A 14,273-nucleotide genomic window follows, 5' to 3' on the forward strand; every position below is an offset into this window, starting at 1 on the left:
TGAATCCTTCAGTCAATAAAATACCTGATAAAATCTGCAGGGAGGGCGCATTCCCTGCCAGATGCGGAAAGGAGGGTTTAACAGAGGCACTAGGTATAGCGCTGAGCCGAAGCACAGCACGTGTTTGGCAGGGGAGCTGTCACAGGACTGGAAATCACAGCCGGCCCCGGGTGGGGGGGCCCCGGTGCCGGCGCCGGGTTCGTGGGTGGCTCCTGCGGGGTCTCTGTTGGAGGGGAGAGTGAACCCCGTATTAGGGCTTACACAGCCCGAACCCCTGTAAGCAGTTGGCAGATCGCAGGGCAGGTAAGTGCTTCACTGGGCACAGGAGGAGATTGTGTCCTGCAAGGGCAGCAGTGGACAAAATGGATATTTAAAGTGCCTGCCCGGGTGAACTGCCAGTAGTAAAGCTTATTTTTTTTCCCTACGAAAGTCTTAATTTTACACCTAATAGCATTCAGCTGCATAATCAGAGAGTGAAGTAATTAAGAAACGCTGTCCTTTTCAAGTTGCGGCAAGGTTAAGGTTCAGGGAAGGCTGTTGGGACAATACGCCCTGAACCTCAGCTGTATTTGGTATAATTATATACGTATGCTAATCCTGTGTCCTAATTAATACACACCTGCTAATATTGCAGGTTGTTTCACACAGGGAATTTGCCTGTGTGGAACAGGTTGCTGAAGCAGGGCTTTGATTTCAGATTCTGAAAGATCTGGAACCTCCACGGTTTGCAGATGGTGGTCTGAGAAGACTTCACAGCAGCATCAGTTGTCGTGCTCAGTGCTCATGTAGCTGTCTTCTCTTGTCCTGGAAACTAAACTGGCTATTGTGTTTTGTTGTGATGTGGTGTTGTGGAGATTTGGAAGATGTCCATGTCAAAACCTCCACTTGCTTAATTGCAAACGAAGGTCTTGCATTACACTAGGAAAATCAAAGGTGTTAAAAATCTCCTTGAATAGATTTTTTTAGTGGAATAAAGAGATTCATTGAGCTGTAGTAGCTTAATTCTCCCACTCCCTGACATAGGAGAATGTTGTTAGGACTTAATTTCTTCCCCACATTGTGTTGTACAACAGCTCATGTGTTATTTCAAGCAACTCTTGTGAGCTGTGGGTTCTGTTAGATTACACTTCATGCTGTGTTCAGTGTGACTAATGTTTTTATAGTGAGGGAAAGTAAGGTGATCCTGATGAGTGTAGTGGATTTGGTAGTTTACTGAATAAAGCAAAGGGCTCACAGTTTCTCACCGCAGACTTTTATAAGGCTTTACAGGAATCTCACCTTATTTCCTTTTCAGATTGGCGATGATGAACAAGGTTACGACCTGGACTTGTTCTGCATACCTAAACATTATGCAGATGATTTGGAAAAAGTCTATATTCCCCATGGGCTCATCATGGACAGGTTGGTTTGACTTCAGACAGTACATTGCTCCAGCTGATTCCATGACGCTGGAATAAACAATCTTCCAGTGATAGTTTTGCTGCCTGGTGACTGTCTAAATAGATTACATTTAATTAGAGACTAAGAAGTACAAGTGCTAATTAACTCTTTCATGTTCAGCTTCTAAGAGTTTGTACATTTGCGGTTATGCTATTGTTTGGGAATCTGTCATAATTCTCAAGTGAAATTTTGTGGTATGAAGCAATCAATGACTTTCAGTGTTTAATGTTTTACATCTTAAAACCTAATTAGAAGGCATTATTTATTGTGCCAGTTCAGTCCCAAACAATTATAGTCTCTTGAATTTCCTTAGGATATTAATAAAAGTAAATTATTAATCACATCATCTTAGACTTTTGCATGTTTGTGTGGTAGATAAGTAATATTCAACTTCCTTCTACCTCTGGGAAAGACATTAGCCTCTGAAAATATCAACCTGTCACTTCTGTGGTTGCTGGAATTTGTGATGTGGAAGTTTTATCTTGTGTGATCAGAAATAAGTGCATAAGCCTATAAGGCATTTTTGGTTTGCTTTGTGTTTGGTAGCTGTTAATTCCCTTGAAGAGAACGAACAACAAATTCAGTGAAGCAATACTGACACAACCATTTAAGAGTGGTACAGGGTTGCTCTTCCTGGAGGTCTCACAAATAGGAATGCAAAGAGATTCTTGAAATATTTATTTTTTAATACTGTAAAAACTTTGCATTGGAAGTCCATACCGAGGAAAAAATTGGATGGAGTACGTCAGTGAGTAATTTATGTGACGTTTATAATGGTAGGCTTTCTCTGAGAAACCTGCTGTCAGCTGGCACACAGTAAATACATACTATGCTTTCTAAAACATATAACAAGATAAATTTAGAAACAATGATTGCAGAAAAACAGTGCAGTGTTCTCTTGCTCTGCTTTGTTGGTATTGTATTTTGCAGTTAGGACAAATTTCTGGCATTCTAGCTTGACAAATAGACATAAACTCTTCAGTTTACAATTCAAGAATTTTCTTACTCCTCAGTGAGGGCTGCTGCCTTTTAGTTGTGTTAACTTATGTTGCTCTTCACATGGAAGCTGAACAGTCTTTGGTAGGAGAAAACACTTCCATGTCGCATATCTGACAGTGAAACAGCTTCAGGGTGTCAAGATTTGCTTTGGCTGAGTGTGACATACGAAAAAAAAAAAAAAGGCTTTTGGCAGTGCTGCTGTTAGATTAACCTTGGAAAGCAAAGCTTTGTTGACCAATAACATGTAAAGGTGACTGAAGTGGTAGGCAAATATTTCTGAGGAAAATGTGTTTCCAGGTCTGATGCCTGTGCTTGCTTCTGTTAGCAGGACGAAGCGCTGCCGCTATAGTAAGCAAATGAAACGTGTTTCGACAGCTAACTCTTTCTTGGTTTTATATAGGACGGAGAGACTGGCACGAGAAATTATGAAGGGCATGGGAGGACACCACATTGTAGCACTCTGTGTACTCAAGGGTGGCTATAAATTTTTCGCTGATTTATTAGACTACATCAAAGCACTGAACAGAAACAGTGACAAATCAATCCCCATGACTGTCGACTTCATTAGGTTGAAGAGTTATTGTGTAAGTATCTCTGCAGTACTGTGCAATTCTAGTATAAATTTGACTAACTTCAAATTATTAACAGAGGTGGTTTAATGTTGTTGCTGCTAGAATGTGCTAATATTAAACAAATAATTAAGGGAGTTAAGAGTCACAAGCTAATTTATTGTTTCTGTACCGTATTATGTAATCTGTTTTCTTTTAGACTTTGGTATCTCTGCAGCCCTGTAAAACCCTTATGCAGAGCAGAGATACTCATTGCATGTTCTTTACTTGTTAAACAGTTTCCTCTCTGCCCACTACCCTATCCCTACAGCTATGGCTTTAGAAAAATGCAGAGGATTCTCCTGCAAATGTAGTTACAAAAATCTAATTCTAGGATTTTTTACGTGGCTGAGACATCATGCGTTGGACTAGAAGACTTGAAAGCTGCAAAAGCAGTTATACCCAGCTTCCCTGTCTCATCTTCTGTTTGGCACAACCAAACAATGAGCAAAATTAGTTGTGTTTGGCCTTGTGGAAGTACTGGATTCATAAAGCTAAGATTTATGATTAGTGACTATGGAATATGGCACAACTTTTTCAAGATTGGCTTTACATTGCTGGAAAAAAACCCTTTCATCCTGGTCTAGCTTTATAGGAGAATGAAATGTTCTGTAACGTGAGGTAACGTGTAAGTTTTATAGAAGGAAGCATGAGGTTATGTTAGGTAGGTCAAAGGAAGAAGCTGATGGGTGTTAGTACTGCAAACTTCCTGACTTGCCGACTGCCTAGTCTCATGTTTGCAGGATGGTATTATGATTTGTTCTGTAAAACCATCTGTAGCATGGAAATAATTACATTTTTTTCCTTTCAACTTGGAGTGTTTGAATAAATTGTTTTGTAAGGTTATGCCCTTAGTTCTGTCTCAGTGACTTTGCGTTCAAGTCAGCATTATAGGCTACATGTCGCAGTTATAGAGGAGCACCTATGCCAGAAAAAAGCTAAACTGGAAAAATTACTGAGTTGGAAACTCAACGTCGTCCTTCCTTTTGCCTAACCAGTGATGGAGGTATTTGCAGATTTTGTTTGAACTGTCCAAGAACTTCATAAATTCTTGTTGAGGGATTTGCTGACGCTTCAAAGTGAAGCCCAGAACTGCGTGAGGCTTTGGTCAAGTCTGTTTGCAGGACAAGCAGCCCTGCCTGCCCAAGGCGTCCACGTGGGTGGCTGTCCAGGGGTTACCTGGAAACCACGTTCGCGCTTGCCGTAGGCCAGGCAGTAATTTAGTTACGCTCTTTAACGAGAAGGCAAGGCTGGGCAGAAGGGTCCCTGCCAGCCTTTTGTTCTCTCTCATAAGGTGCTCTCTGTGCACTGTATTGAAAGCAGTGGGTGAGAGCGCTTCAAAAGATTCAGGTTCCTGTGGCCACTAAACCACCACGTGCCCGTATATTCTGCCTGCAAAAGCCACGACAGAAAGCTGAATGTCTCCGTTACGGGATAATAAGTTAAATACTCCCACCTTTTTTTTTGGTGAGGAAATTATGTCTTCTGCTTTCTTCAAGGAACACCTCCAACTTAGCTTGTTTAAAAAACAGTATGAAGACTGCACCCTTTCACTCTCTTCACTTTCTGACTAACTTGGAAAAAAGCTACTGGAGAAATGGTTTGAAACACCTGAAAAGAACCCCTCTGTTAAAAAGCAAGGCTGCCTTACGTGTGTGTTGTCTTTGCTCATCCTGGTGTATTAGGCATGCTTCGGTTCATTTCTTTACTACAGCTGCTTTTGTTTGTTACTCCCTAGAACTACAGTGTCTTGGTATAAATAGGGGAGTGAACAGCAAATAAGTTTTATGAAATTTTAAAGCCTGGTTTTTGTAGTAAGAACTAGTAGATGAGGAGAAAAGCAAAGAAATTTGGACAGAAAGGTGTCTAAGCAGAATGTTTTCCTTGAGGTGTTGGCTTCAGGGATTTTGGTTTTGTCAGCGAATTCTATAAAAGGATGTTTTCTTGTCCTAGATGAGGAGCTCCTGTTACCTGATGCCTCCAGTACAGTATTTATGAGCATCTCATTTCTGTGGACTCTCTTAGGTAGTTATTAATATCCAGACTGCTGTTCCTGTAGATTGCATAACTCGATAGACTGGCTAAGATTGTCCCAGGTTGTCTGAAGATTGTCTGGGTCTTCCATCATTACTAGTGTCAGGATGCTAAATCTGCTCAGTAGTTTCTACCCGTGCTTTACTAGATGGGAAGGATCTGTGTTTAGTGATGTGAAAGGCATTGGGAACTGTAACGGACGGCTGAAAGTGGAGCGAGCTCTCTTGTCGCTGTCTTTGGATGCGACTGCTAGATCATGCTGCCTGCCTTCCCAGACTGGATAAAAGATGTTAAAAATACCCTGGTCGCATAAACAAAGCAGCTGAACTTGTGTAATGGTTCTGCAATTGGTGTAATTGAGGTTCTATTCTTGTTTGAAACCGATCATTTAATATTTACAAGCATACGGGCTTTTTTTTGTGTGGCAATGCAAAGTTCATCCTGTTCTGCACCCAAAAATAATTCTCTAAGAATACTGACATGATCAAGCTGTGATTAAACTTTGCTCCTAACTCCAACTTTCTGAGTCCTTACAGATGAATTTTAATGATCTGGCAGGCTGTTAAGAAATGGAAAGATAGTGTTTGTGAAGAGACCCAGATCTCCGTATCCGTGACAAACAGTTCGTTTTGTCTGTGGTACAAGAAGAATGGCTTTTCACCAGTCTCCTGCATTCAAACTTGGAAATGAGCAAATGTTGCTTATGTAGCAGTGGAGGGCAGCCAAAAGACAAGGGATGTGTTGCACTGTCACTCAGGAAAATAGGGATTTTCGGTGAAGTACAGGGTAAACTCTGGTTAGGCTGGTCACGGCAGTATTCTGAAAGTACACTGTTAACTAAGTCTTATGGCACATGCTGTAAGGAACTGAAAATGCCTTTTTAAAAGGTGATCTTGGAGTCACTCGAGTCGGGAGTTACGATCTTGCAAAGCGTTATTGTTTTCCAGCAGTGACAACAGGGAGGCAGTGAAAACAGATCTAAACGGTAAAACTCTTATGTGTTAAACCACAAAGCATTAAAGTCTTACCAGTACTGAAATCAGAACTAATGCTCCTGAAGATAATTAAAAGGTTGCTTAATTATTAAACAGAGTTCTTTCCAATGGAAATCTGGTTACAACCAGTTTAGAGAATTCTTTAACAGCTTTTTATCCTTTAATTGCTCGGGAACTCAGTACCTGGGTAGGAATGCAGGTTTATGTGCCAATGAAGATTTGTGTTAAGAAGTGTAGCAGTTTGCATGGGTTTTGGTGGGCAGGAGCAGGACCGTTTCTGTAGCTTAGATTGGTTTTTTGCTGCTGATCATCACACTTTAATATGCATAACCCAAAGGCTTGCGGTAAGCTAGTTTTGTGGTGCTCTTACCTGAGTGTAGCGTGTTGCATTGTAGCCAAACAGATCGTCAGGAGCCTGATCCTTCACATATACCGAGCAGTCTCATCTATGCATGTAACATCTATGCACTGTAACATCTTCCTCCGTCGTTGTTTTGGAAGGAACCACTTTTATTTTTTTTATGTCTTTCCGTGGAAGGAGGATGAAATCCCTCTTAGTGTAGGAATAAATGAGAGAGAATCCTGTAACATAAACAAGGAAAAGCTTAAAGAAGCTGTCATTTAAGATGATTTTAAGATAGTATGAACACAGGAAATGTCCTTCAGCTTTATGAAGACTGTGTGAAACGGAATCGCATTTTGGTGGTTGATCTAGCCAGTATCTCAGGCATCCAGTAGCAGTGTGCATATCTGCTGGCTCAAGCAGCAGTCATTTTGACATCTGTGGTTTTGGACTTTTTTAACACCGTGACGTTGATGCTGTTTGGTGGTGGTGTTGTTTGCCTGGTTACGGATGCGCTGGAACAGCTGACGATCAAAAACGAGTGTTCCTTATAGTAGCGAAACATGGCACTTCAGTGTCATTTCAGAGTCGTATAACTCAAACTAATGTTTTCTTTAAAACACGTGAGGTAAAACTGAAAAGATACTTTTCCTTATGATTTATTTGATCTTATTTTTTCATGTTGTTTTACAGGAATCCTAGAAGGAAAGTATCTGTTAGTTCTATAATCTGATTGTACATGCGTAGAGCTGTCAGCACTTCTTTATCCTGGGCTGTCGACACCACTATCCACAGGATTTTTAATCCATTCTCCTTTTACTATCATCCCAGTGTTACTTATTGTGTACCTGGAGTGTGCCTCTCTAGATAGTTTGTTTCCCCCTTTTTTGTGATAACATTTGAGCTTTTGCCTACAGTTCATATCGCACAAATATCTGACTTCATGCGGCTGTGAAAACAGAAAACAGAAAGCTGTATGGGGCATCCCTGTTCCCTTGTGGTTCCCTCTCTATTGCATCTGTCATTTTTGGGCTTTGGGAAGAAACTGCTGCTTCACTGTGTGTCTGTGTAGTTGTGGGCTTCAAGGTACAGCAGCAAAATAATAACATTTTTCTAAAAGGAAGATACGTGTTAAGGAACTACGAGAGTGAAGTTTGTTAAGCAAATCAGCATTTTGACAGAATTAAATGATGAAGTGATAGGGTAATGTCATCTGTACATAGTACAATAATAAACATATCACATCCAGTATGAACTGTGAGACACTGTCAAGGTTTAAAATCAGGTGAATGACGTTAAATAAATTGCAAAGATCTGTGAAGCACTCCTAGCAGCTGTTTTTAACTTTCTTATGTAACAGGTCATTTATGTTCATATCGAAGTTTAATTTTACTGGAGCAAAGTACTGTGTTGTAGTGATGGTGTACTGAGGTTGCTGTTCAATTACTATAAGAAGTAATTGGATTTCTTGTAAACTAGGAAAACATAAGCTTTTCTGGCTATTTTTATAGCTTATATTTCTAAATATTAATCTGTACCTTATTTGCTGGCTGTTCTTGTTACTGTTATGATTGTTTATACTTATTCAGATAGCAAGGCTTTCGAAAGCATTAGAGTTTAAAATGTAAATTACCAACTATATAACAGCACACAGCTTGGAAATTGAAGTACTTTTTGTCTTATTTCCATATCTGTAGGGAATACTTGGCAAATCATAACTCTTTAGATACATATATGTATATAATGGTCACAGATGAGGAAGGTGACTGTGTTTATGCAGATCTCTTGTCAATCTTTGATGTGAAATTCGATCTTTGAATTTGATCACTCATAATTTCTTAGTTAATAGAGAATGCTGTTGGTATTGTGTTCCTGAAAGCATTCACGTTCGCTGGATATGCTCTCTGCAGTTTTGGTGCTTACTGGAAGAAAAAAGCTATTTTAATTCTGGTAACACTAATGCTTATTCTCCTCTTTCTTAGAATGATCAGTCAACTGGAGATATAAAAGTAATTGGTGGAGATGACCTCTCAACCTTGACTGGAAAGGTATGGCTCTTTGTATGTTTAAAAACAAAACCACTAAAGAACCCACAAACCTACAAGGTTTTAAGGCTGCTCTTTTGGTGTGTGAAGATTATAGAGTTTTAAAAATTGGAAACGGAGTTTTCATCTAAACATTTGCCGCTGTGTGCTGGGGAAGCGGGTAAGCCCTCAAAGCTATCAGTTTAGTATGAACCTAACAACTCCCACCCCAATTCACTGTCTTCAGTATCGGCAAAGTTTTAGGAGATTTGTTTTTCTGTGGTGCCTGCGAAGAATAGTCTTGTGGGGGCTGTTGCCTACAAACTACGTTTAAAAGAGAGCAGCGTTACTGATTTGCTGCACTGGTGGTTCTCTGAAGCCATGATGGGACTTGCTGCTGTCGAGGCGCGTAACGCACAGCCCAGGTCGGGGACGGGGGTTCCTGTTACAGGTGGTGACGAGAGAAGGAAATGAGAGAATGTGAGTTGGGAATCTGCTTTCCTCCAGTGACTGTGGAGATCATCACCGGGCCAGACGTCTGAGGTTAAAGCGTCAGGGCTCCTGCTCTGTCAGAGCACGTTGCGTTCCCCTTCTTACACGTCCATGGTCTTTAAGGCATGTGTGTCACAGCTCAGTGTAAAGGGTGGAGCTATGGCAGGGCTGACGTGCCTCTATATTACTCTCTTTGCTTCAGAAGAATAGGAATTGTGTGGCCTCCGCTTCGATCTCTTTTGCATGCGTCTAGAATTCTCAAAGTCTAAATAATTTAAAAACCACTTTGTACTCAGCATGAGACGTTGAGGAGAATCTCATTGCCCACTAATTGTTATTAGAGCATCAGATATGTTAACTACATAGAATTTGCTGTTATATGTCTAAACATGCATGAATGATGATATGAATATTTACCTGCAATGAAAATTAATAAGCTTAAGAGATTAATATATATTTAAAAATGGCATATTCGCTAGGTGTTAATGGATTTATCTTTTTTTCTTCTTCTTTTTCTTCCCACCAGAATGTTTTGATCGTAGAAGTAAGTATTAAGTTCCATTTCAAAGTTCTAATGTGGGTCTGGTAAAAGAGTTCAAACAGAAGTTGTTCTTAAGACAGAAAAACTGATTTCTGGTTTCAAGGCTTCCAGCTTCTGATTCCGGGCCTGAATTTTGCAAGTGGGCTCTAAATTTGAAAATATATATTTTGAATTCTCAAATTACATTCTAGTGCTAAATTTAACAAGGAAAATATCCATGTAAAAAGTGTTGCATTTGTTTTCAGTTTTCTGGGATTCTGTCAATTCTAAAATGTCTGTGTTTATTTCTATTTAAAAGTAGCCTGAACAAAGTAATATTAAACATATTGTTGTTCTGGGTTTATAACAAGTTAGGGAATTAAACTGCAGAGTTAGAAAGGGGTTCCTAGTAGGAATATACTAAAGTATGTGAAAACAGATCTCGGCCCAGTGTCCCTGTGTGTAATATGTTTAGTGACGTGGAGAACATTAATGAGCATTTTGCCGTTGCTAAATTCCCATTCCTCTGTCTTGTCATGGTTCTTCAGATGGTACCAGGTACAGTACACCTCAGTCTGGTTTCCTAGTAGGTACTGTTGCTTAATTCTTGCTCTCCTACCTCTTTCTTGATGGACAGTGTCGCTTCTGTTCGGTAAGTATCGCTTTGTCAAAGGGTATTCTTGAGTAAGCTTGCCAGCTTCAGGATAGGGAAGCGGGAGCAGCAGACAGGAAAAATGGATGTGCAATCTCATGTTTTAAGGCTCCAAATTATGGAAATGGCTTGTTTGTAAGCAAAGAAACAACTATAGAAACTGCAGCCAAAGGGAAGGATGTTTCCTCTCATAAAATGTGGTTTTTATGTTTGGGTTTTTTTTTTAATTCAGGAAGGTTATATTATTCCACAGAAAGCACATTCAGTTCCAGAAGTTTTACCAGAATAGTATGTATACAGCAGTCATCTGTGTGACCAGTGGTGTCCTTTGAAGTGTATTTTGGGTCAGATAGACAGATGTGTTTAATTATGTTTCTGCTCCCTTTCAGATGAGTATGTGTCTTTAGAGTCCCAGACAGCTAACTAGGTTAGTTTCTCATTTGTTCAGCAAATCATCTACCCAGTGACTTGTCTTATACACTGTGAGATACGATCCCTTTTACCAATCACAGTTTTAACTGTCAAACAATAAAAACACACATTTATTGTAGGGTTAGTGTTATTGTTAGGGTTAGTGCACCAGAGCACTAGGCTTTTCTATAGAGCATCCCTTTCACGTGCAAAAAAACCTGAACAAAATGGAGATTCACCTCCAATAAACAGATAATCTACCATACAAAACCAGTAATAGGTTCTGTTTTTATTTTGGAGTATGAAGCAGCTACTTCTCTTTCTTCACCAGCTCCTATTTTTCTCTATGTGTCTATATGTTTCTAAGTTTTCTTGAGTTTATAACCATGATTAAAAGCATCAGGTGTTAAAGATGGTATTGCTGGTGGGTGCTCTCTTGAGTTTTTGGTTTGGTTTTTATTTTGATTGGGAGTCACGGGAAAATAAGGTGAAAGCAGGACATTGCTGCTTCTGTGTTACCGACGTCCTTCGCTTCAAATAGGCTTGATCTCAGGCCAGGGTAAGGCCTGTCCCTTTAAAGATCACGTGATTATCTCAGTCCAAATGAGGAGTCCGTTTCTGATGCTGCAGTTGCAAGTCATATATTCTTTTTTTGGGCTTATATGTGCAGCGGATGGGATTAAAAAGCCACGTCAAAGGTCATTTTTGCATATTTGAGTATAGACTTTAGAAGTGCAACAAGGTATTCCCAGTTCAATTCCTTTGGCTGTTTCTTGGTTCTATGATGTAAATTACATTTCTTATTCTTTAATTGCAGTAATGGGTTGTTCTACCTATTTTCCTTTCTTTTCTTTCTGTTGTGTACATCTATCTCTGTAACTGAGCTCAGCAGCAAGACTAATATTACTCTCACCATGCTCTAATTAAACATTGTCTGATAGCTGCAAGGAGCGCAAGCCATAAAAGCTCCAAAAGGAGACGAGAAGGTCGTAGTTCAGTAACTGCTTTCAAAGTCATAGTTATCCACAACAATTAAGAGCTATTATTAACGTGCGTGATCGCTTCACTGAGCGTAGTTGTGTCAGCACAACCTGATGTCACATGTCACCTGTGTTTGAGTATGAGCAGTATTTTGGCGTATTTTTGTGCTATTGCGGATGAGCAATTTCTGTGGTAGAAACCTGAAAATGCTACTCTGACACATTCGATATTCTTTCTTACATGATTTTTTTTTATTTTCAGGATATAATTGATACTGGTAAAACAATGAAAACGTTGCTGTCTCTACTTAAGCAATACAATCCAAAGATGGTGAAAGTAGCCAGGTAAATATTTAATGGTGATTGTTTGTGCTGTATCTCACAAGTGTGAAGGGGAAAAAAAAAGCCAAAAAAACCTCACCAAACCCCCAAACCAGCATGGAATGTGTTTCCATGGAAGAGAAAATGGGAGGGAACATTTCTGCGGGAGTCACAGGAGTCATATATGGTGTGATCTGTTGGAGTTTAGTATTTGTTTGAACTCCAAGAGCACTTTTGCCTGTTATGAGAACATGTATTCGTTAAGGCTGGTGGAAGCACTGTTCTTTCCAGTCTTGCTGCTCTAAGAATTCGAGTGCTTCAGAAGGGGACAGCTTGTGCGTGCCTGGTACTTGTCTTGCCTTACCACATTATGGTAAGATTTGTGGAGTTTTACCACTGAAGTCCAGGTTAGGTTTGGAAGTATGTGGAAGAATTTAAATCTTCTGGGCTTAAAAAAAATGCCCTCTCAAGCTGGTAGAGGTGTTTCAAATTCATGACTGCAGACTTTTACTAGAGAAGGGGACAAAACAAATCAGTGGTTGTCACTTCGTGTATGTATCCAAACATGTTTGTTCCTGGTTGTGCTATGTGCAGCTTCAGTAAACTGCAGTGCTGTGCCTGCCCAATGGAAACTTTTTTTTTTAAATTTCCCTTCTTTAATTGTAGAATTAAATTAGTTTGCACACTAACATCATTGTTTGTGTAGTGTGCATAGTGCAGCTGAGCTTTAGAAGTCATTCTCTGAGAGTTACCCAGGCATATGCTCTCCCAGGCTTTTCTATTTAGTTACATCTTTAATCATTTAATTTTCAAAACACTTTATAAATAAATAACTTAGAAGTAACAAGAAATATTGAGGATAATATTATATTATTAGCCAATATCAACATTCTTCCTAGTTCTTGGGTCTTCAGCGCTGCTATGCTGTTGTTGTCTGTTTTACAATAACAGCGTAATTGCTTGCTGGGGATTAGAGGGAGAGCAGAGCCGTGTGTAATATCTGATCAGTTGCGTTGCCATAACAATATCAAAGCAGCTGTTCAATGTACGAGAACAGCTCTTCTTGCTGATAATCTGGAGGTGACCTGCTGGAGGTGAGGTTGTTGAAAATTTCTCCCTGGCTGGATTAAGTGTGCCCAGTTTTAAATATTTGTCACTGAATAGTGCCCAGACACTGTGGTGTACCTCATGAGTGTAGCACTGTAGGAGCAAAGTCCAGTTTCCTGTTGTTTAAACTAGTATTTTGGGTCTGCCAAAGACCCAAGCAGGTAAACGTGATCATTCTAGATAGTCCAAATGGAAATATTCTTAGTTACTTTGTTTGCCTTTCTTCTTCTTTTTTTTTTTAATTCTTTTTCCAATTTTCTTTCATTCTGACAATTAATAAATTGCAGGAGGGAGATATGAATGAATGCTGATATGATTTGGGGATTTCTTTGACCAAATCCTACACCAATTCTCAAAAATTAAGTCCCTCAACTAAAAGCTTCTGAAACTCCGAAATTGAAACTGTGACCCTGACAAATGAAGGGGTGATCCAGGAGGAAGGGAGGTCTGTGCTTCATGTGCAGAGTTAGGCTGACCTCTGTCTTTACAGTCAGCAGTCAACCACCTGTTTCTTCCCAAACGCTGTGTATTGCAGACAGACAAGTGTCAGGCCTGTGGGGTCACCTTCTAACAGGTGGAAGAGCTCAACTAAATAATGAGCGAATCAAATGAAGCTACCAGGGCATTGTTCTCTACTGCAATACCCCCAATGCTGTATCTCCATATTTTTTACACCTCTGAGCATTAACTCTGGAAAAGTGAAGCTGGTTTGTATCACCTGGTCATTAGAACCAACTACCTTTTCCGTGTCTGGGTAATTAGTGTTGCCGGTGAGTTAGGGGACAGTTAAGGACATGTTGTGCAAGGCTGAACTTCTGCTTCACAGTACTAATGCTTTTGAAAAGAGCTCAAACTGGTCTGGCCAGATCCCAGGCCGTCACCTCTTGACCTATAAGCTAAGTTGCACCTGAAGTTCCTAATGCACATAAAACAACATAAAGTCACTTTTCATAGTGAAAATCCATCCAGATCACTATCTCTAGCCTCTTGCTTGGAGACCTTTGTGTTCTCCTTTTAGGCTGTGAACCACTCATAGAATCATAGAATGTTCGGGGTTGGAAGGAACCTCTGGAGACAATCCAGTCCAACCCCCCCACCAGAGCAGGATCCTCCACAGGGCAGCCCCACAGGAATGCATCCAGGCGTGTTTTGAAAGTCTCCAGAGGAGACTCTACAACCTCTCTGGGCAGCCTGTGCCAGGGCTCTGTCACAAAGTTTCTCCTCATGCTGAGGTGGAACTTCCTGTGTTCTAGCTCATACCCATTATTCCTTATCCTATTACTGGGCACCACCAAACAGAGACTGGCCCCTTCTTGTTGACACCCACCCCTCAGATATTTATACACG

General features: G+C 40.2%; 1 protein-coding gene across 1 annotated transcript; it reads left to right on the top strand.

Annotated features, from left to right (window-relative positions):
* Positions 1 to 838: 838 nt before the first annotated feature.
* Positions 839 to 11,843, top strand: LOC104269656 (hypoxanthine-guanine phosphoribosyltransferase; the record flags this gene model as incomplete). The annotated part of the gene is made up of 6 exons (XM_009877835.1): positions 839 to 895; positions 1,295 to 1,401; positions 2,840 to 3,023; positions 8,402 to 8,467; positions 9,462 to 9,479; positions 11,761 to 11,843. Coding segments are annotated over exons 1-6 (515 nt in total), but the record flags the coding sequence as incomplete, so codon positions are not given.
* Between the last annotated feature and the right edge of the window lie 2,430 nt (positions 11,844 to 14,273).

Source organism: Apaloderma vittatum, unplaced genomic scaffold (assembly GCF_000703405.1).
Source record: "Apaloderma vittatum isolate BGI_N311 unplaced genomic scaffold, ASM70340v1 scaffold34621, whole genome shotgun sequence".
NCBI classification, from domain to species: domain Eukaryota; kingdom Metazoa; phylum Chordata; class Aves; order Trogoniformes; family Trogonidae; genus Apaloderma; species Apaloderma vittatum.